The 25,200-nt window shown below is 46.7% G+C and overlaps 1 protein-coding gene and 1 long non-coding RNA gene across 3 annotated transcripts in view; one reads left to right on the top strand and one right to left on the bottom strand.

Moving 5' to 3' along the window:
- Positions 1-25,200, bottom strand: part of svep1 (sushi, von Willebrand factor type A, EGF and pentraxin domain containing 1) — a 67,129-nt gene that overhangs the window by 5,711 nt on the left and 36,218 nt on the right. Inside the window, exons 6-43 of the mRNA XM_034556694.1 lie at positions 24,567-24,746; positions 23,128-23,322; positions 21,045-21,163; positions 20,312-20,441; positions 19,126-19,233; positions 17,254-17,385; positions 16,683-16,874; positions 16,344-16,465; positions 16,151-16,256; positions 15,850-16,053; positions 15,485-15,718; positions 15,201-15,362; positions 14,860-15,021; positions 14,519-14,680; positions 13,452-13,540; positions 13,175-13,271; positions 12,889-13,002; positions 12,566-12,679; positions 12,263-12,464; positions 11,952-12,109; positions 11,612-11,810; positions 11,273-11,448; positions 11,018-11,142; positions 10,779-10,908; positions 10,521-10,691; positions 10,173-10,346; positions 9,927-10,046; positions 9,631-9,807; positions 7,830-7,914; positions 7,519-7,710; positions 6,896-7,063; positions 6,142-6,814; positions 3,251-5,961; positions 2,866-3,100; positions 2,407-2,562; positions 1,716-1,779; positions 666-839; positions 388-564 (exon numbers count right to left, since the gene is read on the bottom strand). Of these exons, the coding sequence (XP_034412585.1) occupies positions 388-564; positions 666-839; positions 1,716-1,779; positions 2,407-2,562; positions 2,866-3,100; positions 3,251-5,961; positions 6,142-6,814; positions 6,896-7,063; positions 7,519-7,710; positions 7,830-7,914; positions 9,631-9,807; positions 9,927-10,046; positions 10,173-10,346; positions 10,521-10,691; positions 10,779-10,908; positions 11,018-11,142; positions 11,273-11,448; positions 11,612-11,810; positions 11,952-12,109; positions 12,263-12,464; positions 12,566-12,679; positions 12,889-13,002; positions 13,175-13,271; positions 13,452-13,540; positions 14,519-14,680; positions 14,860-15,021; positions 15,201-15,362; positions 15,485-15,718; positions 15,850-16,053; positions 16,151-16,256; positions 16,344-16,465; positions 16,683-16,874; positions 17,254-17,385; positions 19,126-19,233; positions 20,312-20,441; positions 21,045-21,163; positions 23,128-23,322; positions 24,567-24,746 (8,889 nt within the window). The remainder of the gene's footprint in view (positions 1-387; positions 565-665; positions 840-1,715; positions 1,780-2,406; positions 2,563-2,865; positions 3,101-3,250; positions 5,962-6,141; positions 6,815-6,895; positions 7,064-7,518; positions 7,711-7,829; positions 7,915-9,630; positions 9,808-9,926; positions 10,047-10,172; positions 10,347-10,520; positions 10,692-10,778; positions 10,909-11,017; positions 11,143-11,272; positions 11,449-11,611; positions 11,811-11,951; positions 12,110-12,262; positions 12,465-12,565; positions 12,680-12,888; positions 13,003-13,174; positions 13,272-13,451; positions 13,541-14,518; positions 14,681-14,859; positions 15,022-15,200; positions 15,363-15,484; positions 15,719-15,849; positions 16,054-16,150; positions 16,257-16,343; positions 16,466-16,682; positions 16,875-17,253; positions 17,386-19,125; positions 19,234-20,311; positions 20,442-21,044; positions 21,164-23,127; positions 23,323-24,566; positions 24,747-25,200) is intronic.
- Positions 265-9,076, top strand: LOC117747459. 2 transcript variants are annotated; one of them, XR_004611397.1, is made up of 5 exons: positions 265-295; positions 396-774; positions 2,368-2,585; positions 2,896-7,757; positions 7,854-9,076. It is a non-coding gene; the product is annotated as an uncharacterized LOC117747459 (long non-coding RNA). The 2 variants fall into 2 exon arrangements; XR_004611396.1 differs by lacking the exon at positions 265-295 and having other exon boundaries at positions 661-774; positions 2,896-3,136; positions 3,383-7,757.

Consider the following 25,200-nt stretch of genomic DNA (forward strand, 5'->3'; position numbering starts at 1 on the left):
CTATTTCTGTGGTGTCAAATGTTTTATGTGCTGACGCAATATTTGTATGTTCAGTTCTATTTGAATGAGTTGTTCATTCAGTTGTTTTATAAGAAACTTCCTTTCTCACTCAAACGGGTCAGAAGCTATATGGAGGAACAGGCTCATCGGTGTCTTTGCAACGAGCCATGTTGTGAAACAAATAATGAAACTCTGTGTGTGTGTGTGTGTTGCACACACTTCCTTTGTCTTTTGAAAACGCAATAATCGTTACAACAGTGGATGTGTTGACAAGCTGTAAAGAAGGAAGTCAAAGGTAACAGGAAGTCTAAAATACTAATTAAGTCCTTTTAAAGTTAAACGCCTCCTGTGTTCTGCATGCGTGTGTCAGTGGTTTGTGTTTCTCACGTTGGCAGGTGGGGAAGCTGGAGCTCCAGGTGTTGCCCCCCATACACACCACAAGGGAATCCCCCACCAGGTTGTAGCCTTTATCACACTGGAACTCCACAGCGTGCCCCGCGTTCAGGTTGTGCTCTTGTAATTTGCCGTACTGCATCTGTTTCGGGCCGTCGCAGCCTTTGACCACTAAAATGAGAGCAAATGATGGAGGTTTCAAATCCCGATTCAGAAAGGAGAGCCAACAAATATACTTTTTAATGAAAGGCTTGCGGGCCGTTCATCCGTACCTTCACATGTTGGTGCCGGCAGGCTCCACGTGCCGTTGGCTAGACAGATGAGAGCTTTGGGGCCGACCAGCTGCAGGCCGGCATTACATATGTAACTGGCATTGTTTAGGTAAGTCTCTCCTGTTGTGTGCACCTGTGCATGTTGCACCGTGGGAGGAGCCCCACAGGATTGTGCTGAGGAGACAATAGACGAGCAAATACATGCTGAGCATATGTGTTGTTATACATAATTACAAGTGTGTGTGTGGGTGCGTTTGTACAGTGTAATACAACAGGTTGCACAACATGGGGCGTCCTGTCAAACAGGTTTAGATCTTACTTTTCTCTTGTTTACGCAAGAAAAATGACAACAACAACCTAAATCTTAGCAAATAATGTAATATGTGTACATAATAACAGATAACAAGATAATTGTTTTCTTATCAGGGTCCGAGCAACTCAAAGTCCCTATTTATTTGTTTTACCTGTATTTTAGCTATTCTTATTTATTTATTTTTAGCTTTTAGGATGTTTTAATTATGTGAAGTGTCTTTGAGTATTATGAAAAGCGCTATATAAATTAAATGCATTATTATTATTATTAATTAATGTATATTGGGAAAGCAAATTATTACCCAAAAAGACAAGAAAGAACATAAAAAGTACTAAATAAATAAACATATATATATATAGAATATTAACAGATAAACTGAATCCCAGATAATATACAAATTACAAATAAATTACAATCAATGTGAATTAAATAAAGGTTGCAACAAAACTATTCAGGAGACAATATTGGTAAGTTTTAATACTCTTACTGTGTGTGTTCCAGCTTTACTGATGAGACATTACAACAATATCCCTTTTCACCATTTTGGCTAATAAATAACATATTTATGGCCCTATTGTATTTCCGTAGGGCACGGCCCTTGTATTGTGGATACTGGCTCACTGTGACATGGCAAATAGAAAGGGACCAGAATTAATTCAAGTTTATCCTGTCAAAATGGTATAAAAATGTTTGACATTCTTTAACGACATGCCCTGGTCCGACATAACCAAACCTACCGACACACACGGGCTGGGTGCCACTCCATGTCCTGTCTCCCTGGCAGGTCTGGATAGAGTCTCCCTGAGATAAGAAAACCAAAGTGTCAACATAAACACGGCAAAGTCTAGAAATATTGATGCGCAGAAATAGCAGGAAATAAGGATATAAAAAGGATGTAAGATCCATGATATTGATTTTTTTTCTCAATGAACTGAAACAATTAACCTTTTTATTTCAACAAAACCGTCTAACTGCTACAACAGTCAGCAGTTTGTCCTCTTTGTGTAATAAAAGATGCATATTGTGGCGAATATTCGCATTGCAGGGCTGCATATCAGTGTACCAGGAACAGAGTGACTCAGCTCCTTCTGTTTGCTCTGTTACCTACACTGCTATTGTTACTTTCTGTAATCTGATGGTCCGCCATTTAAAAGCACAGTGCAGGAAAAGGAGAGGAAGCCCTCTGTTGTATTTAAAGGGAGAGTTGAAGGCACTCACTTACACAAATCGCATCTACTGGGAGTTAAAGATATGTTTAAATAGATACTCAGTCACCAGCAAAGCAAGGATGTTCACTATTATCAGCTGGGATTTATTTTCAGTATTATTGTTTTTGTTCTTTTCTCCGTGTTTGTTTTGAGGTAATTCACAAATGTTTTCTAATCTCAGCTGCTGAACGACTAAAACTCTACCAAAGGAAACTCGTACCTTCATGTCGAAGCCCGGGAGGCACGAGTACATGACAAAGTCTCCATAGTTAGAGCTGCCCCCCTGGGCGACACCGTGAAGAAGAGGAGGCGGTTTCTCACAAACCACCACCTTGCAGGAAACCGAGGAGATGCTCGGAGCCCAGCCTCCGCCCAGCTGACGGCACAACACAACAGAGAGTACTACATTATTCATGGTTTCTAATTGACATGTTTAATTATAAAAACAAGGAGAGATGTGTAACCCTATATAATGGCTAATTATTTCGATCACAATTTTGTCTTTATAGTCTCTATTTGTCAAAAAAAGAGATATTTGAAAAAGAAGGTCACAAATATGTATTTGCATGCATATAAAGTGACCAAGAACATCCTGTTAAGAGTCATTCAACCAGAAGGCCACAAACAATATCAAGATTTGAAGAAACGTGGACTAATAATTGACCAACAACTCTCTTACCTGACACTCCGCTATGGCCGACCCCTGCAGGTGGAGACCAGGAGGGCAGGAGAGGGTGATGGTTCCCTTCACAGGGGTGAGCTCCTTCCCGGTGATTACCAGATTGGGGCTGGAGAAGTTGGCGGGGAGCAGGCAGGGGGTCGGGCTGCACCGAACGCTGTGTTTGGACCAGGTGCCGTCACTCTGGCAGGAAAGAGAGCTGGTCTGTGTCGCTAAATTATAGCCATCCTCACACCTGGAGAGCGAGAGAAGAGGGGACACACGCGGGAGTGTAAGTGGACTAAAGCTTCATCTGATACCACAAACCTACTGGTGCTACTGGACTTCAGAAACGGCAGAAAAATAAGGTTTTAACACTAATGACCGTAAGAATGGCAATATTTACCTGTATTTGATCTGGTTTGGGAAGGTGAAGGCGTCTCCGATCACCTGAGCGTGGGCTACAATCGGAGGTTTCCCACAGATCATAGGCTCACAGCTGATTCTGGGTTCCCCCCACCTGCTGTCTCTTCCACAGGAGAGGTTTGGATACCCCTTTGGCTGATAGCCGGGCCGACACCTGTATATAACCGTGTCTGTGAAGGTGGTGCTGGCGCCCTGCAGGACAGCATGAGGGACAGTGGGCGGGGCGACACTGCACCTCCCTCGGCCACACACTGGCACACCGGGGCTCCACACCCCTCCCTTCTCGCACACCGCCTGAGAGGGACCCAGCAGCTTGGTGCCGTCGCCACACTGGAAGTGAACTCGGTCGCCGCAGGCGCGTTCGCGACCGAGAACCAACCCGAATTTCAGCACTGGGAGCGCGCAGACACAGGGACGACACTGGGGCACCGCGCCCACCCAGAAGCCTTCAGCCGAGCACCGCAGGATGGGATCCCCGACTACCTCGTAGCCATCGAAGCAGACGTACTCCACCACGTCATCGTAGTTGAAGCTGGAGCCGTTCAGGAAGCCGTGGCTGATGTCCTCAGGCGGATCACAACTTATGATGTCACAGCGAGGTGCAGGTTTGTCCCAAAGTCCATCTGACTGACATATGTGCGTTGGATCTCCGTTAAGTGCGTATCCCTCATCACATTCATAGCTCAACTTGCTGTTGAAGCCGAACTCTGACCCCAAAACATGCCCATTGGGTATTGGTGAGGGTTTGCCACAGTGGGCAGGTACACAGGTGGGAGACCCGTGGCTCCAGGTGCTATCAGCCTGACAAACACTGATAGATTTCCCTTGTAACAGGAAACCAGGCTGACAGCTCAGTTCTATCTCATTATTATAGCTGTATTTCTCTCCTTGAACAGTAATATCACTGGGGACTTTGGGGGGACCACAAGATACTGGCTCACACCAAGGCTTCTGTCCATTCCACTTCTTATCTGCCCGGCAGGCAATGGTGTCGCTACCCTTCAAGACAAATCCAGGACTACACTCATAGCGCAAGACCTCAGGATACACAAAAGCACCGCTGTGAGCTGTGCCATTAGCGACAGCGCCTGGGTCGCCGCAGGAGACGGGCCGACAAACCGGGGCGCTATTCGTCCACAGTCGTCCTGATACACACTGCCTCACAGGCTCCCCCTCCAGCTCATATCCGTCCTCACAAGTATACGTGACGGTACTGCCGAGGGAGGTGTCGGTCACATTCACCCAGCCGTGCTCTGGACCGGGTGGTGTTTCACACTCCGCGGGGACACAGGACGGCGCGGTCCCATTCCAGCCTCCGTCCTCCTGACACACTAACCTAGTGGGGCTTGTGATGTCGTAGCCTTTGTGGCAACGGTACTCGATGAACGTCCCATGCAGGAAGCTCAAGTCCGTAGGCGAGGCTAATGTTCCAGTGTCTTTGGCAGCAGCGTCGGTCACCCTCACATATTCCCCAAAGTCAATGTGAGGAGGCAAGCCGCAGTCCGAGGGCACGCAGACGGGCACGGCGCTAGACCAGCCGAACTCCTCACAGGTCAAATGGTCCTGGCCTACTAGCTGGAAGCCAGGAAAGCAGCTGTAGAAAATGGTGACACCGAAACTGTGATCCTGGCCCTCGACGAAGCCACTTTCAATGGGTTGGGGCGGAGTGCAGGAAATCTGCACGCAAGCAGGTGGCTTAATGTCCCACTCCCCACTGGCCAGGCACTTCAGAGTCTCTGGGCCTTGAAGACGATAACCACGACGGCAGGAATAGGTGGCAGTGTGACCGAACTGGAGTTTTGTATAAACTACTTTTCCATTGGCTGTTTGTTTCGGGATTGAGCATTCGATTGGGCGGCAGGAAGGCACCCCTCCAATCCAGAGTCCCGTCTCTCCACAGAGGACGGTGGAGTTGCCCACTAAATTATATCCGGTCTTACAGCTGTACAGTGCCTTGCTGGTGTACATCAGACCTTGGACATCAACGATACCATTCGAAATCTCCACAGGCTGAGGGCATTCAACAGGGATACACTCTGGGTAAGGACTGCTCCACTGCCCGCTAGCCAGGCACGATACAGCGCCTTCTTTTCTTAAAGTAAAGCCATCCATGCACGTGTAGCTCACCACGGAGCTGAAAGGGAACGGAGATGAGGACGAGGAAGGCCCGCCGAACGACACTTCAGGCAGTGGGCCGCAAAACACCTGCTTGCACACCGGAAAGGTCTCGTTCCACTCTTGGGATGGGGTGCAGCGGAGGATCCGGGCCCCCTCCAGAACGTAGCCGTCCTCGCAGGACAATTCCACGGTTCCAGATTCATAGTCCAGGCCCTTCAGGACCAGGTGGTTCTCCTCCAGCGGCGGCTCTGGACACTGCACCGGTGAGCAGCGAGGACGCCTCGACTTATCCCACCTTCCGTACTTCAGGCAGGTCCAGGTGGCATCCCCGGTCAGGTCGTAACCCTCATCACAGACATACTGCACTTTTCGGCCCACCTGGAAATCAGACCCCCTGTAATGCCCATGGACGATGTTGGGAGGAGGGTCACAGGTCAAAAGGACACAGGTAGGTGGGTTGATGTTGGACCACTGGCGGTTGGCTTGGCAAACTCGGTCTGAATGCCCAACCAGTTGGTACCCTGCGTTACAGGCGTATGTCATCTTGCTGTTGAAGGTGAATCGACCTCTGACCTGTAGGGGAATTAACAGGGATACATTATTAAACATATTTACAGTCACTCATAAAGAAAAGGTGACTTATTAGAACAGGTCTGAAACGTTTCCTGGAAACAAAGCTGCAATGTGGTCGTAATTATAAAGAAAAATAGTTCGAAAACAGTTATTTGAGTTTGAAAGCGGGATGTGGCTAACCTGGATGTATCCATTCCTGAGTAAAGGAGGTGGAGAGCAGGAAACAGGTACACAGGTCGGCAAAGCTCCTCCCCACTCTCCGTTGGCCTTGCAGGTCCTCCTCTTCTCCCCTCGGATCAGGAAGCCTTTGTCGCAGCTGTACGCCACCACAGCTCCAAAACTATAGTTCGTCCCACTCACGTATCCTCGATCGATGCTCTCGGGCTTGGAGCACCTCACCGGCACACAGCCGATATCGTACGGCGAAGGCTCCCACGCTCCTCCCATCAGACATCTCAGTGTGGCTGTGGTGTTGAGCATGAAGCCCTCCTCACATTTATAGCTCACTTCAGTGTTGCTGGCATATTTAGGTTTGTTGACTGAATCTAAAATGGCATGTGGTAGTTCAGGTGGACGCAGGCAGAAGTTCGCGATGCAGCGAGGGGCCTCCGTGCCACCGGGGGGCGTCCACACACCCTGAGCGTTACACACCATCTTGGAGTTGTTCCCGGCAGTGTATCCATCGGTGCAGTAGTAGTTAGCGGTGTCTCCAAACAGCTGGTGGCTCTCATAGGGTTCGGCATGGTCGATGGCCGGCGGGGGGCCACAGGAGCGGGGGACACACTGGGCAGAGCTGTCACTCCATTGGCCACTTGGCAGACATTCTCTGGTCTCTGGGTTAATTAGAGTGTAGCTGTGGAGGGCAAAGAAAGTCACGGCTCAGTTTAACCGGATAACATTTTACTTTCCATTGACAAAGTAGAACCACATTTACCCTTCTTTGCAGACATAGTGCACCGTGTTTCCCAGTTCAAAGTTCTCTCCGACGGTCACGGCGTCTCTCAGGGCCGGCGGCTCGCTGCACAGGACGTTCACACAGCGGGGGGCGGGCCGGCTCCACTCGCCTGTGGCTTCACAAACCACTTCCCCGGAGCCCTGCGGCCTTCACAGCAACACAACTACTTTATTTACACGCTCACACGACTAGAATCACAGGGTCACAGGGATTCATAGAATCTGACACGTGAAATAAAGACAAGTGACACATCTATACAGTATAAAAATATACATTTATACAGTTATATATATATATATATATATATATATATATATATATATATATATATCTTGTTTCAGATGAAATGGGGTGTTTTATGACTGATTCTGCAAATGTAGTCATCTGGGGTTTGGTGCAGTTACTATAAGTACTTCATGTGTATTTTAATGTATTTTGGGCTGTTGTATTTTGTTTTACGACAGCAATTCTTTTCCTAATTCAGCTGTGTCATGAAGCCCTTGTTTAAAACAAATTAAATGATGGATAGAAGCAGCATTTACTAAATCAACTGAAAGGATAGTGAGTGGAGAACAAGGCGGATGACAATAATGTATCAGTACCTGTATCCCTCAGAGCAGGTGTATGTGACAGTGGACTGGTAAGTGTCCGTGTTGAGATTGTAGTTGGCGTTCACGACAGTGGGAGGGCCCCCGCAGGTCACTGGGTGACAGATAGGTGGCGTCCCGCTCCACCTCAGACTAGTGAGACACTGGAACTCATAAGGGATCGGAGGCAGGAAGCCCTGCTTACAGCTGAGGAGAAGGACAACAGAGTGAGGCGCACACTCCACTCAACACAGGTTGACACCTCTTTTGTAATATTCCTTCCTGTCATCATCACAACACGGTGTTGTAGGGGATGCAAATGATACCTGAAAGTCACCTTGCTTCCATAGGTGAAGTTGTTTCCCTTCATGACGGAGTTCTCTGGGACTGATGGCATCGGGCAGGAGAGGGCTGAAGAGCAACGACACAGGGGTGATTAGTAACGGCTGTTTTCCATCGTTGTCGTGTTCAACCAGGAGGCATAAAATGACTGAATGCAGATGTTTCTTTCTTTGTCTCCGGAGTAAAACATTGTGCACATTGTAATGAGGAGAGACGCCTGTCAGTGTTAATCTTCTTCGAGGATGAATGCCAGATCACATTTTACACTAATAGGATAAAAGAGCGCACAGGAAAGTGTCTACGTGGATAGAAGCCAACGAGGCCCGAGAGAACGTGTTAAAGGGGTACTTTAGTAATTAAATATTGCACAAGTTTGAGGACCCCCAAAAAGTAAGGTCAACATTAAAGCAACAGAGACACCAGCTGTTTGGAGACGCACTTCAGGTATATGCCCATGTCTTTGAAACTCCACCACATATTTGATCCGTTATAAATTTGACGTCCTTTTCATACGTGACGTTGCTGGCTTCATCGATCAGTGAAAGGATTTTTAATTTTGTTATTCAGATAGATTCCATACTCAGATGGCACTGCAGCACTCTTTAATAACAATGGAAGATGGACATTTGTGTGAGCTGTAGCCACATTATGAACCATTCATGTGTATTGCCGTCTGTAAGACACCAGGAAACAATTCAACGGAAAGTCAGTTCCTCTTTCTCTGTGAGGAAGAATGTGTCTGAGAGCCAAGATGGAGGCGCTACGGTGGTCAGGCCTTTCAGCTGCACAGTGGAGGACAAAAACACTGCTGCACAATCATCACCCCGTCCCAGCCCGTTGCATAATGTGTGTTTGTCATGTACATGCGTGTGTGCAAATGTTTGTACTATTTGCATTTGTGTGTGGAATATGCAAACATACATGTTAAATATACAAATACATATCCCTGTGGGCTTTTGTGTGTTTGTATATTAATTCTCCTATCTGCATAGTAATGAGATACTGTGAATGCATCTGTGCAGTTTCAATTGTGTATTAGATCCTATTGGCTCTAATAGCTGGATGCTTTGAATAGGAAACCCCTTCATCATGTAATGAACTCCTTTCCATTGAGGTTGTCCTTTGAGCTACTCAAAATGTGAGCGTTTGAATGTGAATAAACATTTACGTATATTTATGTTTCATGTAAGCCTTACATCAATCTATGACATTTATGTTATGCTATGTAACTATATATATTTCCTGTATGAAACTGTGTCTCTAGTCACTAAGAGAAATCCTGTGTTGGAAAGCATAAAATAAACAAAAATGTGAGTATTGTGAATGCAAAACTTTATGTAGAACAGGAAAATATCTCAATTACAAAGGTGTGATGGGTTTGTTGTCACTTCAGAGAACAGGAGGGTTTATCGGCCATCATGAGACCTGACACATGTTCATAAATGTAAATCTGAAGAATGAAACCTACTTTACTGTGAAATATTTACAAAACGCCACACATGATACCGGAAGAAACCCCCTTTTGTTCTCTTTGGCGGCACCTGTGGCGACACGCTGTAATTGCAGGTGTGTTTTGGGATCTCACTGCCCAGAGATCCAGTGTGTGAGATTTGAGATTATTACTTTAACACACACACACACACACACACTTGTGAGTATTTACAGTAGCATTACAATGCCTTGCCACCTAAATATATCACTTTCAATTATTTAAATAAAAAATGACTTTTAGCCGATTTCAGCTGCTATACAGTGTCGCCATGACACGACCACTCAACCCCTCACCTCTGCAGTATGGGATCGGCTGGTCCCAGCTTCCTGTCTCCAGGCAGTTGAGGCGAGACGAGCCGATCAGCTCATATCCGTTCTCGCAGCCAAAAACAACCTCACCGCCCATCAGAAAGTTGCTGCCGTCTCTGTGACCAAATTCTGGAGACCCGGGGTTCACACACTTCACTGGCGCTGGTGGTAAGACACACACACACACACACACACACACACACATATAACAAATTATTTTACATATTGGACAGGTGAATCAGTTCACAAACTGCACCTTCTCCAACACAAACTCTTGTTACCTGTGCAGTTTTTGCCCTCTCCGCTGTACGGGTGGATACAGGTGCAGGTGTAGGAGCCGTCTGTGTTCTGACACCTTGCGTGTTCATCACAGTCTGATCCCAGAGCGCACTCGTCCACATCTTAACACACACACACACACACACACACACACACAGGAGAATGTATAAATAGCGAAGACTATTTGTTCTTTTTTTGGGGTTTCTCACATCTCACTAGTTTAAAAACAATGTCATTAAATGAAGTACCGAGACAGGCTGGTGGATTTCCTCCCCACTTGCCACTGTTGGTGCAGTGCACCTTGGTGTCTCCCAGCAGGTAAAAGCCAGCGTTACACTGATAGACCACAGAGCTGCTGGCATGGAAGTCCGACCCCTGAAACAAGCCGTTGTCCAGAGGATGAGGAGGGCCACAGGAAACTCCTGCAACACATACAATATAATATATAATATTATTTCTGTACCATACATTTTTTTCAGAGATTTACAATCTGAGGATATTTAATCACAAATTTACTCCGACAGACACATCCAATCAGGTGAAAAATGACTTTTTAAACTATTCAAATCAAAGAGCAGTTTGTGTCTCTGCCTTACGTTCACAGCTGGGCTGAGGATGGCTCCACTCCCCTCTGTTTTGGCACTGCAGCACCGGCTCCCCCAGCAGGTAGAAGCCGGGATCACAGGACAGCTGGACATGGGCCCCGGGGCTCACCTCCACGGTGGAGGCGTGCAGGTGGGACGCGGCATTCTCCAGCTTGGGGCAATCTGGAGAGACCAGGAAGGGTTTTCACTGTGAGGTAAACTAATCCAAAACATTGCGCAAGGTTCAAGGTAATTTCAAGCCTCTCTCACCTGCACAGAAAACGCTGCTGAGATTGACTTTGACCCGGCCCACCACCCCGCTGAGGAAGTCTGGCCAGGCGAGGACGTTCCCTCTGTGGCTCACATGGGAGGATGGACAGCTGCTGGCCAGGACCTTGATCTACAGTCACATAACATTCCTGTTTTAGGACTCTGTTATGTTAAATATAATAAATACATGGGTTCAAAATTACGTCTATTTGAACCAAAACACCAATTACTGCATTTACCTGTTGAGGTGTGAGAACCCGATCCCAGATGTTGAGTTGGCTCATGGAGCCGACAAAGGATTCAACGGGGTTGAAGCCCTCGCCCCTCTGATCCTGGTCCTGACCTAACACCAGCGCCCCACCGCCTACAGGACACAAGTTAAAGGTCAGAGGTTAACCACGACTCACTGAGAAAGTATTCTCCCGGTCCACTCGGTTACTGTGAGAATCGACTGTAGATTTGTTGAGTTGAGCAGGTCGAGGATAGCACTACACCTGGGATCGTGGTGCCGACTGACAGGCCTTTGCCTCCGTCTGAGGGCTTCCCATTGATGTAGATTCTCCAGTCGCCATCCCAGCTCCTCCAGGACACCCCAATGTGGTACCATTGACCCGTGTTCACTGCGGGACAGTCGGTGATCCGCTCTTTACCATTTACATACAGCACCCACCTGGAGGGACGGAGGGTAAACAGTCAAAGAAGATTCAATAAAAACGAAACAAAGCATAAGGAGAGGAGAATAACTACTTTTTAAATAAAAACAGAGACAAACTAGAGAGTTATTGTTAGTGTATGTGCATTTATATTCTCTTAACTCTGAATACATCACTGACCCATTGTAGTCTATGAGAAGGAAAGCGTTGTCGCTGCCCTCCACAGCGTAGGAGACGGGTGTGCCATAATTGGTGGTGTCTGATGACCTCATCCAAAAGGTGCAGGTGATCTCCGTCAGCGCCGGCATCATTCCATCCATCATTACGTAACCGTGGATACCAGACACCTCAAAGTCCAGGTTGAAGGCAGGGGACATCTCTGATGGGACAGAAACAGCATACATTTGCTTAATCGTCTTCTACATGTCTGTGTTTGTCCTTATTCGGTGTACACAAACACAAAATCTCTCTTTTCCTCCACTGGAGTTGCCATGGCGAAGTGTCCTCCGTCCTATAGTACCTGTCTCACACCTGGTTCCGTTGAACCCAGGGAGGCATCGGCAGGTGTAGGACCCCAGACCATCCAGGCAGCTGGCCCCGTTCACACAGGGGTTAGGATCGCACTCGTCCACGTCCACCTCACACAGCCGGCCGCGGTAGCCCTCCACACACTGACACCTGAGAGAGGGGGGGGGGGAGGGGGGGGGGAGAGGGGGGGGACATAGGTGCATCAGAAATCAGTGTTTCTCTTTAAATAATAATAATAATGAATTATACATCTAAAGAGGACTAATGCAAAGAGCTGCCTCCTCCCATCAGAATCAAGATTACCTGAAATTGTTAACGGCATCCAGGCACGAGCCTCCATTCAGACAGGGGGCGCTGTAACAGTCATCGACGTTGACCTCACAGCGATCCCCCGAGAAGCCGACGACACAATTACAAGTGTAGCCACCCGTCAGGTCGTCACACACACCTCCGTTCAGACAGGGGTTGGAGAGGCACTCGTTTATTTCCAGCTCACAACGAGATCCTGCAGAAATGTGGAAAAAAAGACAAGAAGTTCCGATGAGAAAATCAAATATCAAACTGATTCCCGTGATAAAATGTAGCCCGGTCCATTTTTTATCTCACCTGTGAAGCCGCCGGCACAACTGCAGGTAAATTTGTTGACCTCGTCCACACACACACCTTCATTCAGACAGGGAGAGGAGATGCACTCGTTCACCTCCGCCTCACACAGAGAGCCTGAGACACACAAAGGTCAAAAGAGAGATAATCACAAGGTGAGACAATAATTCACAAATGTGCAAATAATGATCATATTTGTAAAGTATTCCTTTAACAATAGCCTCCTTAAGGTACTAAACCCATTTAGTTTCCTGTTGGCTGAGATACAAATGATTTAGAAGTAAAGTAAACATCAGCACATGAAAAGCATTCTTTCGGTGCCTCACCTAAAAAACCTTGTTTGCACTGACACTGGAAGTCTCCCATGCCGTCTTTACACAGGCCTCCGTTGTGGCACGGAGCAGAGTCACACTCATCGATGTCAATCTCACACTTGGCACCTGAGAGAGAAATATCGGAGGTCGTGTCAAAACAAAGTCACACACGACTGTGCCTTGTCCACAGAGCAACGACAGGAAACACAACGTACAAACGGATCATCTTATTTCTGCAATTAAAAGTCCCCCTTCTTCATTAAAGTTGTACATAAACTTCACACCCGGTGAGTCTCACCTGTGAACCCAGGCATGCAGGTGCAGACGTATCCCGCCCCGACCTCCTCGCAGGTCCCTTTATTCTGACAGGGATTCAGGAAGCACTCGTGGAAAATCTGCAGGAGCAGTAAAAACCTTCAGTTCTGCTCATACATTTTAGTACAAATATACACCTCACAGTTTATACCTATTTGTTTTGTTTTTTCCTTCAAGGATATTTTTCTCTTGTATGAATAGAAGTGTAATATTTAATACTCTATCTAGATATGGCTAGTTTAGACAAGGTAAAGACTAACCTGACTGCTTGCTTGGTAGTCCTCAATGACCTCCACCTCTGGAGCCGCAGTAACACTCTCCTCTTTGGGAAGAAAACTGGAGCCAAAACCTGACATTGACACGCAGAGAAAATACAGACAATGTAAGCGCAGACAAGTCGGAAAAGAAAAAAAAACAGCGTGGATCTCCCCCCCCCCCCTTTGCTCCCAGACGGTCGTGATGCGTCTGAACAAAAGCCTGCATTCTTAAAGAAAACTGGCAGCGTGTCCTGACCACTGTTCATTCCCACACATCAGGCAATGCAGCGTTATTTATTTCCACTCTGCAGCAGAGAAAACTCATATTATGCAGTCATTTTATTTTCCAATTGGATTGCGGCTGTGACAACAGCGATCAGAAACCACACAACTGGAGCGATGGCAGCGTGTTTTCAAACTGTTGAAAAGCCGTCACGCGGAGCGGCCCGACGCTGAACAGGTCCGTTAATTTTCGCTCTCTGCTGACTCCACTTGGCACGTCGCGGAGACATTTAACATAAATCATTTCACATGCCAACTCCACTGGGCACAATGGTCGTTAAAATAGAAGGCTGCCGTGTGAAAATCTGCATACGTCTGCTAAATGAAACCGGAGCTACCGTCGCATAGGTTTAGTTTTAATTGAGGAACCGAAGAGAGGAGTCCCTCCTTCAACACGACTTACTGTGGCTCGTATCAGATCACGATCCAATCCAGAATGTATGAAAGTCACATTTCAATGTCCTAAACCAATAAATAATGGAAATTCCCCCCCTGTGTGTGTGTTCAACTTATACAGGTATTTATTTATTATGAAAGCCAGTGCAACCGGTGGACAAATTGCACAAAGTTATTACATGTCTGTTTTTATATTTCTGAATAAAGTGAAACGTTTTTGTTTCCAGCACACCTGCACATTAATCATTCTGAAAAGGGATGACGTTGTTTTCATACATTTCCAATGAAGCCTTCAAGTCAGTATATGCAGTTTAAGCATATCTGTCAATTTGAATACGAATATAAAAAAAATAGACGAAATTAGAGGTATATGTGTGCGTCTAGCCACTTACTGGAGCAGTGCTGTATGGTGTTCGCCCCGGTGATGGTGGTGGTTCCATAGAAGGGACACGAGAGGCAGTAGGAGCGCCCGTGTTCGGGCTGGTAGTAATCTCGGGGACACGGGTAACAGGGAACCAGACCGGTGCGGGAGAAATGTCCGGCAGCACAGGGAACTGCAGGAGTGGAGACCAGAGAAGATCAGACTGGAAGAGCACCAGAAAAAAAGAATACATTGGGAGCAGAATCCCCCCCCCCAAAAAAAAGTTCGCTGGTTTATTCAGAGGTTGACATATTTAAAAAAGGAAAACTCATTTCCAGACATTAAAAGGGCGTGCAGTCAGACTCGTATCACCTCCGCACTCCATCTCGTCCACCGCTCCTCTGGTGACGGTCGAGGTTTCGTCCGGACAGACGAGACACTCCCTGGCGCCAAAACCGGGCTGGAAGTGACCCAGCGGGCACGACTCGCAGATTTCCAACCCATTCAGAGAGTTACTACCAGGCTTACACTGCCCTGCAAAACACGTGCAAATCACCACCGCATGAGCAATGTGCTGACCCAGAAAGAACATCGAGACGACATCAGTGCTGCAATTAACAAATGGTGCATTTATATATGAGGATATGTAAGTTATTTGCAAATACCGTTTGTCCTTGAGGTAAAGCGCGTGCGACTGTGTGAGCGCATCTAACCTTTGCATTCAGCGGCGCTGCGGGAGTGCAGGTAGGCGGTGGAGGTTTCCTCAGGGCAGGACTTACACTCCAGCTGACCCTCCTGGTCCTGGTAGGAGCCAAGCCAGCAGCTCTCACACTCGTTGTATTCCAGAGAGAAGTATGTGCCCACCGGACATTGCACTGCAACGGCACAATTAGTGATTTACTGATGAACATACAACTATTAGAGTTTTCTTAAAATCCCATCCCAAGAGTCTCTTAGCTGATTGGCTGTACCCTCCATTCAGACCCCTCCCACTCACCGCACATCCTGCCTTTGAGCACTGAGCCCGGCCTGCAGAACAAAGAGGGCTTCTTGCTCTCCAGAGATTTGGGATCAGCCACAATCATCTCCGAGGACAGGTGGAAACTGGACAGCGGCTGCTTGGCCAGCGTTCGCCTCAGGCGATTGGTCAGTTGCTCCAGGGTCCGCAGGAGTCTCTTCTGATTGGCCACCTCTATTGAGTCGTTCCGCGACAGGGGCAGAGGGATGCTTGCTGGGAGAATGGACAAAGTTTAAAGGACTGATAACAAGTCACGGCATTAAATATTTAAAAAAAACACATATATAATAGAACACAGACATATACACATATATTCACAGCACAGGAAATCACATTTAATATACCTGTGATATTGAAAAAGATCTGAATCTTCTGGTCTCTGGTGGGGCCTGTGATTTTTCGGTGCCTCTTGGTGCGGTGGTGAGGCTGCATGCTGCTGTCTTGCTGCTGCCTGGCAAGCTGCCGGGTGGCCGGGGCAAAGCCTGACTCAAAGTAGGCGTAGTCCTGGGCACCCTGAGGACCCCAGCTGTTGCTCCAACCCCCCGGTGCTGATAGATATTAGACAAATAGGAGAAATGATGAGCGAATGAGATACGTGCATTAAAATATGAGGGTGAGGGTTTATTTTGTGCGTGTAAATCCTACCGATGGAAAATCCGTTATCGTAGTCATAGTTGTACTCTAGACAGTGGCCCTGAGACGTCACCTCCAGCTTGCAGGTGACATCGCCGCTGCTACAAATGTTGGGGAGCTGTTTGAGAAGAATCAAAGAAAGCATCATGTATTTGACAGTTGATTCACAGCAGATCCGTGTCCATGCGTGTTTCTACATCCTCACCATGACTCCCAGTTTGGTGTTGAACTCCCCAGTGAATAACTTGACCAGGTCCACATCGTCACAACGAGAAGCTTTAAACAGCATCTCAAATGGTTTGAGCCCGTTGTTTGCTATACGGTTCACTGGGAGAGACAAAAAAAAGAAGGCTTTTACTATTTAATTTAATGTTTAATGTTTAAATAGTCAAAACCAACAGAACAAGAGTTCTCCAAATGATGCAGGCATCCAAGAATGATGTGCACATGCAGGTTTTTTATATTCACAGCAGTAATGAGACGTTCCTCTGGAGCACTGCGGACAGATTAACTACAAGATAAGTGACACAATGCGTGCGCTCACATGAGCAGTCGGGTCTGCTCGGCGAGTAGGGCGGCTCCCACACGCCGTTGTAGGCGCAGAGATAGCTGTGCACTGCGTCCTGAGTGAAGCTGTAGCCGTCTTTACAATGAAGAGTACAGTTGACGCCCTCCTCTTCTTCGGAGCAGAAGAACTCCCCGTTCACTGGGACGTACGGCTGGTCACAGGTCGTCCCTGGGCAGACGCACATCGTGTATAAAACCTCACGCTGGAGCACAATATCTGATAATATCACCGTAAACACACGATAAGATGATTCCGCACTGAAAATCTAATACAGCCCTTTAAATATTTATTTTTTTGAGATGCCATGTCTTTCATTGCATGTACTCTAGACTAGTCTCAGGTTTTGATGATGATATTTGTCTTATATTTACGTGTTTACAACAGTTTTATACTACATTTTCTTCTTCTTTACAGATGCTTAAAAAAACATTAAAAAAAACACAGTTTGAACATACTGTATAAAAATTGATTAATGCAAATTACACATAAAAAACTGTACATTTATACAATAAAAGCAAATGAAAAAGCCATGGTGCCAGTTTTGTACCTTGCACAGTGATGGTGAAGTTGCAGATGCGGCTGTTTCCTGCAGCATCAGTCGCTGTGTACTGGACCAGAGTCTCTCCTACTGGGAACACGGAGCCAGGAGTATGGCTACTGGTCACAGTGAGGCGCCCACCTGACCGAGACACACAAGTGTTGGTTAAAGACGTACAGACTGTAAAACTACTTAAACCTAGAAGATCAGCACATCTTAGTTGCTTTTGTTAAAACATAATTTTTTACGAGTTCAGAATCTTTTCTCGAGTCAAAAGAGTTCCTCTCGTCATCCTGTAGAGGGCAGTCTTGACCTTCCCCCTCCTTTTCCAGGACTAAATGAGTCACTCTTGGTAAAAAAAGTTATGTTAAACAATATGTTGCCATGGGAATGATATATGTCTGGGCATCACACGGCAGCAAAGAAAATCCATCTTTTGGGATTGAAGATGGAAAACTGCTCCAGTCTGGTTGGCTTGTGTAGAGAATGTGTAGAGAGTGATTCACACAGCCTGAGAGTGATGAGAGGAGAGAGTGTGTGTGTGTGTGTGTGTGTGTGTGTGTGTGTGTGTGTGTGTGTGTGTGCGTGTGTGTGTGCGTGTGTGTGTGTTTGTGCGAAAATGCCAAAGTTCGACACTAAGGCTGAAAACAAAAAAGAAAAACATCTGGACTGCAAGTGTGAGCGACACGGGCAAGAATTAAAAAAAATAAAGTGGGAAAAATGACTGATTGACCTTTTGTTTCACTCCAACTCCATTAAGGGTTGACACACGTCTGGCCTGCTGGAGTCTGGTGTCTCCCCTTATAAATAGCCTGTGTGTGTGTGTGTGTGCGCGCGCGTATGTGTGTGTGCCCGTGTGTGTCTACGGAGTCACGACTATATATAGCGCTGGCATCAGGGTGTCGGCCTGGAAAAACAAAACACTGACGTCGAAGCAGCGCTCGGCTGACGTCGTGCGGCCCGAAGCAGCCGCAGTAGCAGCAGCGGCCTGTTATTACAGTGTGTGTGTGTGTGTGTGTAAGACCAGTGTGTGTCTGATGGGAGGGGGCGGGGGGGAAGGGGAGGGGAGGGGTGGTATACCTCTGCAGACAGGTAGGCAATGAGCACGCAAACACATATCTGAACTGTGTGTAATGTGTGTGTGTGTGTGTGTGTGTAAAGAGACAGAGCCAGTGAATTACATGGGTCTGGCTGTGGGCTGCTACCCTGCTAGTCTGGTTTGTTGTCTGTCACCACCGCAGCTGTTTGGGTTCAGTTATCCCGCCAGCAGAAAGTCAGCCTGCTCTGCGATATTTAGTCTGAGAGGCATCGATGCACTTCTTTACAGCAGGATCGGTCTGAATTGCTGAGCACCAACGTCGTGAGCCCAGTAAGGGGACCTGGGCTGAACAGAGAGACTGACGGGTCGCATGTTAAATCCTCACCTCCTGACCTCTTGAACTGCCCTTTAACAAGAATAAAAACACAATGTTCTTCACCGTGCACGGGAATAAAGTGATTGCTTTGTGGCCTAGAGTCATTATTTGGAGATAGGGCTCACAAGACTTCAAAAGAATGTGGGAAAAATGGATGGGGATGCAAATTCTCCCAAAAGAGCAAAAACACCTGCTTCTCTCCGTCTGTTTTAACTTTAATGACATTAACAGACACTGGGACGACTTTGTCTGTCTACTGGTCCATTTCTCTCTCTCTAGTCTTTTAAACACAGACACAGAAATGAGGCGTTCATGCACACAGAGACAATCCATCCCTTCACCATTGGACCATGTGTCCAGTCGGTGTCTCCCAACATAAATCACACAGCCCTCTCCTGATCCCCTTTTTCCAGTCACCGAGCGGAAAAGATCCTGTATAACCATCATCAGTGGAGACCAGACATACCTGAGTTGTCGGAAAACTGCGGCACCTCCCAAACGGCCGCCGTCTCGGTGTCCGTGGCCTGGATAGTGGGCGGCGACCTGCACCTGTCAATCACCGGGGGCTCCGTATCTAGAGAGCGAGACGAGGTTGTTAACTGTGGGCGTAATGACCAGATGGAGCGCACATGATAAAAACTGCACATTCGTGAACATAAAACATGTCAGTCACTTCATAATTCATAAACACACAGTATCTCCCAAGACTGGAATAGATTACAGCCGTATTAGAGAAACACATTGCGGTGTTTCTACACAGCAGTACAGCATGTCAGGGGGCACTCGTTAAACACATGTCTCTAATAAAAAACCACAATGTTCCACCACCATAATAACATATGGAAATGTTCACGGCTACCATGCTCGAGGTTTCTTCCCCCCCGACTGTTGTGATTATCGAGCGGTTGACACGGGACACCCTTGTTTTTCCTCTCAGCGTAAACCCTGTTTGGCACCTGCTGGAGGCGGTTGAACTCCCTTACTGGTGAGATTAAATCCCACTTTTACACTGAATGACAGAAATAAGCTGCAGCACAGAGGCAGGCGGATGGAGAGGCTGTCCGGTAAGAGGCCACTGGTTCAACCCTTCACAAAGGTAACGCTGAATACTGAATTTAAGTTGTGGCATGCAAGTATGTAGAATTAGGTTTAAAGCAAAATATTGACTCTTTACTCACATTCACTCTGCTGCTGATTAAAAAAGATTCAAACATTATTTTTGCTGTTACATGTGACACAGTTCCTCTGAAATACATACCATATATATATATATATATATATATATATATATATATATATATACACATGATTGTACTCGGCTTGTTGGACTCAGTGCACCCAAAAAAATACGATAAAAAAACCCCAGCAATGTCTCTTTATTGAAATAACGACACACGCGAGAATCCACAGATCTCAGCACTGCCGTGGACATATAAATGTGACATCAATCAACAGGAATATTGTTTACAGAGCCGCGCAGCTGTGTGTACAAAACAATAGATGGAAAGCCATAAAGCTCACGGCACTGTTACTATGGAGACGTCTTGAAAGTCTTCAAAGACGCAACTGCGTGTGCAATATTTATGGGCGTATAGCTTCCTTCAAGTGGCGTCATAAGTTGTTGGACGCGGTCTCCAGAGGGATGGACTCACCGATGACGGTGACGGTGAAGGAGCAGTTGGCCTGGTTCCCCGAGCGGTCGGTCCCAATGTAGGTGATGGTTTCCTTCCCGATGGGCAACAGCTGGGGTGGATTATACACTGGCTTCACCTGCACCACCACCTGAAGGACGGAGAGACGGTAAAAAGACTCAAAACTGGACTTAATAAGCTATGTGTTGTGAATGTCCTGTGATATGTAAAGTGGGTTCAAGGGATTCTTTGGTTTTGTTATGCATCAGTTTATAATTCATGACATGGTGGTAATTTCCACAGATAAAATACATGCGCTTACGATCCCTCGTCACAGGTTACGGGTCTTTGTGTCTTTTATTTGAAGGAATTTTAGGGACACAAAGAGGTACAAGTATTCAGTATTCTATAAGATATATTGCAGAAACTATAGAAAATATGGACCGAAACCCCCCTCCCTCTTAGGATGCACCAACCCGCAGGTTGGGAACCACTGACCTAAATCCGTGAGTCACTTTGGTGACTGAGAAGTGTTATATAGAATATATTTAATTAGAAAATGATCTGGAGCTTTTTTCATGACTGTTAAAAAGCGTTTTATCGAGCAAAATAATCCAAATATTCTCTTGTTTCAGCTTCTGAAATGTTAGAAATGGCTTAGAAGTTTTATAAAATGCTCTTAGATTGTTCCGACATGAAAATATTGAATGCAAATGTATAGTTGCACCCTACTACAGTAGACTTTGTATCGAACCTCTTCTTTAGAGTTGTCGGTGGCAGTCGGGACGCTCCAGCTAACGTTGGCGGTGTTGCGTCGCTCGTCCGTCTCCGCAACAATGTTCCCAGGACACCGGATGCCTGGAGGTTCAGCATCTGAGGAGAGCAAAACAAAACGATACGTTTCAGAGGAAGCAGAGTACCAGATGAGAATCAGATGAGAATCAGATGAGAATCATGCAGACACTGCAAACTCTTCATCTGATTCCAGCTAATCTGATAACATACAGTACGATTTAAAAAAACGCAGATGTTCCCTGACCTCCGCCTGCTGCTAGTTATCCCAGAGGAAGTGGAATGCGTGATGTCATCTCACCTCTTTAATAACAAGACATCACACACTCGTAATTGGTCTTTAATGAACCAAACGCACCGTAACATTACAGCCATGAGCTCCGCATCGGGCCACGGCGGCGAAGAGCGGAGCTCAACGGAGCCAGCGGGGAAGTGGCGTGTGACACATGCTGTGTGTTAATGTAAATACCGTTTATTAAAAAGGAAGCTCCATCTTGGATGCATAACATGCGTCTTGATAATCAGGCTGCAGCCTATTTTACCTTTGGAGCGTAATCCCTAAGCTAAGTAACTGCTTAAGAGGATGCTTGGCTGTAACTGACCCATGTGTGTTTTTCTGGAAATCTGAGCAACGTGTTTGCAATAAAATAAAATGCAAAAAAAAATAAAATAAAAAAAGGATGCAGAGAAATGAAAGTAGTGCAAAAGACCCAGTTTTTGATCCGGGATTAAAGGGTTGAAATGCAAACAAGTTTCATGCCAAACGCTGATCTATTGACTCCGCTGCCAGGTACAGTAAACAACAAACAAGCAGTGAAGTCTCTCACTTTCTTTCACGTTATGAGCGTTTTGCCGTCGTAAAAACAAAGCTCAGAACTTCCTCTTTGCCCGGTCGTGCTGATTGTTACGTTAATCTGCACCGATCTTGGCTCGTCCGTGACCCTTGGAGGAAAAAGCTCCCTCGCTTTTGATCATTCCTCATGCAGCACGTTGTAATAACGTGAAGCCAGAGTCGTTCAGTTCAACTCAGTTCAAGCCTCCCAGAGTTAAATCTCCCATCGATCGACAGCGGTCATGCCTGTTGTGTTGTGAAAGGGAGTTGCTCCCATCTGGACCTGATGACCATCCACTGAGGCATCCATCTCTGCTAAACACTAACACACTTAGCTCCAATCAGCTCCATTCATCTTCATAACAAGGGGAGGAGGAGTTCACTTTGGGTGTCATCAACGTGAAGTGAGAGGGCGAAAGAAGCCAGAAGCTCACAAAGAGCCCTTTCAACTCGGTGAGAACTTTATGTATCTTGATCTCCTCAAAGTGCGCCGCCTACGTTGCAAACAGCGCACCATCTTTTCCTCTCTCTCATCGGTATTTTCTTTTTTTAACATCTCCCTTTTCCGCCCATTTGTGCCTGTGGGGACGTTCTCTCCGCCACCCTATTATAAAACACCTACAGATGACTCATCCTCCCCTCTTCATCTTTATGGCACCTCTTCCTTCCCCTTAACGACAGCAGTTCCTTCATTAGCCAACTTTCACCATGAGGACACTCTGCACCACCTGTTTCACCTGCCAGGCATCTGGAGGGCTGCGGTCCATCACAGCAACCTCCAGCCCAGTCGGAGCGGAGGGGAGAGACACGAGAGCTCGGACATGCTGTGGTTCGAGTTAGTGACCCAACCCTAACCAAAACATTTTTAATTACTTACTGGGCATTAGGAGTGTTGGTAAGTTGATGAAGCCAGGCTAGCTTTATGCTAAGCTAATCACCTCCCCGCTCTGGGGAGTGGTATCAATCATTTAACTGTCAAGAAAGCATTTGTAAGATTTGAACTATTGCTTTGAATATAACCAAAACTACAATATATCTGACAAGCGCCTACCTATGTCTTGACCTTTGACCTCAACATACTTCACATCCTTGTTAAGACCCATTAACAACGCTTACAGCTGAGCCTGACCTTTGACCTCTGGACAGAATGAATTTCAACCTTGAGGTCTAAACAATCGCACACACATATACACACACACACACACAACATTACCTAGACAGACGGCTTTATGGACATTAGCGGTCCAATTTCCAGAGCTCATGCACACCGCCTTCCTGTTTCCCTGGAGACTGTAACCTTGACGACAGGTGAGAAGACAAGCGGAGCCCGGAAACACTGTCCTCTTCCCGCAGGCCGGGGGCGACAGCAAGAAGTTCTTCAAGGTCACGATGGGGGGACAACGCACCTCTGAGAGGGGGTGGGGGTGGGGGGGGGGGGGGAGAGAGAGAGAGAGAGAGAGAGAGAGAGAGAGAGAGAGAGAGAAACCAACAGATGAACCTGATGTCGTTTATTTTGTTCCTGAAAACTTCTCTGCAGACCAACAGTCAGCGTTGAACTTCATGACTCGTGACTCGTGAATTGTGTTGTGCATTAGTGAAAAACTAATCTTGTGAGTATCAGAAGACAAAAGACCGAACAGAACCAGCAAATAAACCTTTTCCAGGATCACAAGCGTGTTTCCTGTGGTTTTACATGGATGTGATCAAATCTCAACGATAAATGCCAAATATAAAGCTACTTCCAGGGGTCGTGTATCAGAAACTGGCAAAAAAACAACAAACATTCAGTCGGGATTCGACGGAAGAAAGCACTAACCACGGGACTCAGGCCAGTGCGGCTTTCACTTGATGATGGATAAATCTCATTCTCTCCCTCTCTAACTCCTGTTTCATTGGCTCGGTCAAACAAACAAGCTGTAACTCAGTCGGAGCGCTGGCGGTTATCGATACAGGGAGAGAGATTTTCCCGGAACCGCTTCCAGTCGTAGTTTTTAAATAGAGCAGCGAGCCGGTTGGAAGTGAGTCGGCGCGGGCCGGAGGTTTGTGGCTAAACACTCTCACACTGTCCCTTTTTTTTTTGTGCGTTGTGTGCCCGACCCGGGTTGCTCCTGCGGTGGGCATGAGTGTGTGCAACTATTTTAACTTAACTATCAGTTCTGGAGTGTGTGGGTACGTCTGTGTGCCTGCAGTTGTGCTGTGAGAAAGCAAATGTACGTATCTTGGGATGATGTAGAGAGAGGCAAATGCAGACCATATGTTTAACCGCCGTGCATGTGTGAGTGTGTTCTCATGCGTGTTTACATTTGTGTGCAATACCACATGTTTTTAGAGAGGAATACCCCCCTGATAAATGATCGTTCTGTCGGACAGGAACCACTGAGTGAAAGCTAAACAGATAACATGAGTTTACAGTGAATTACTCCACGGGCTTTGAGCACGATGTCCTGCTACAGAAATCTATTGTGTGAAATACAGAAATGTAATTCAACTCCACGGATGAGGGAACCAAAAGAGAAAGAAAGACAGATGAAAATAAATAAACTAATAGCCACATGGCTCCAAAAAGAAACTTTATGCTTTTTCACTCGTTGGCAGATGGTGGAGAGAGTGAGAGGCTGAAGGAAGAAGCACCATCAGGTGATGCAGGCTTACCCACACACCGAGGTTGGGATCCACTCCACTGGGAGTTGGGCTGGCAGGTGAGCCTGGGGTCTCCCTCGAGCCTGTAGCCTCGCTCGCAGCCCGCCTGACACTCGGCCCGGTGGGAGGCGACGCCGTCGCTGCACCTCAGGAAGCCGTGCTGCGGCCGAGCGAGGGGCGAGCAGGAGCGTACTGCCGGGGGAAAAGAAAACATAAACAAGAGGATCCCATTCCCCCAAAAACAAATAAAATCCAATTTGTATATTGCTATATTTCACTGGATCCATGTCACGTGTCGTTTTATATTTATTTTGACCTCCTGTTATTCATTGCAGCTCTCTTTGCTCTACAATCTACATTTATATACTAAATATGAGGTGTAACTTATAAAAACATGTACTGTATATGAATCACAAGAGGAGGAGAAAGCAGTAAATCAACAGCAGGAATGCGCAGCACCACCACCATCATCATCGTCTACAACTTGGGACCTATCATTTAACCCAAAACGTGAAAGTCCCTGTGAAATAAAAGATCAACATCCTCATGTGTGCCTGTTGTGAGTTATGCTGAGGTCTAGAAAAGGGTGTGTGTAGCGTGTTATTTCTCATCACCACCCAAAGAGAGGCAGGCGGGTTCAGGGGAG

This window comes from Cyclopterus lumpus, chromosome 18, assembly GCF_009769545.1.
Source record: "Cyclopterus lumpus isolate fCycLum1 chromosome 18, fCycLum1.pri, whole genome shotgun sequence".
In the NCBI taxonomy this organism is placed as follows: Eukaryota; Metazoa; Chordata; class Actinopteri; order Perciformes; family Cyclopteridae; genus Cyclopterus; species Cyclopterus lumpus.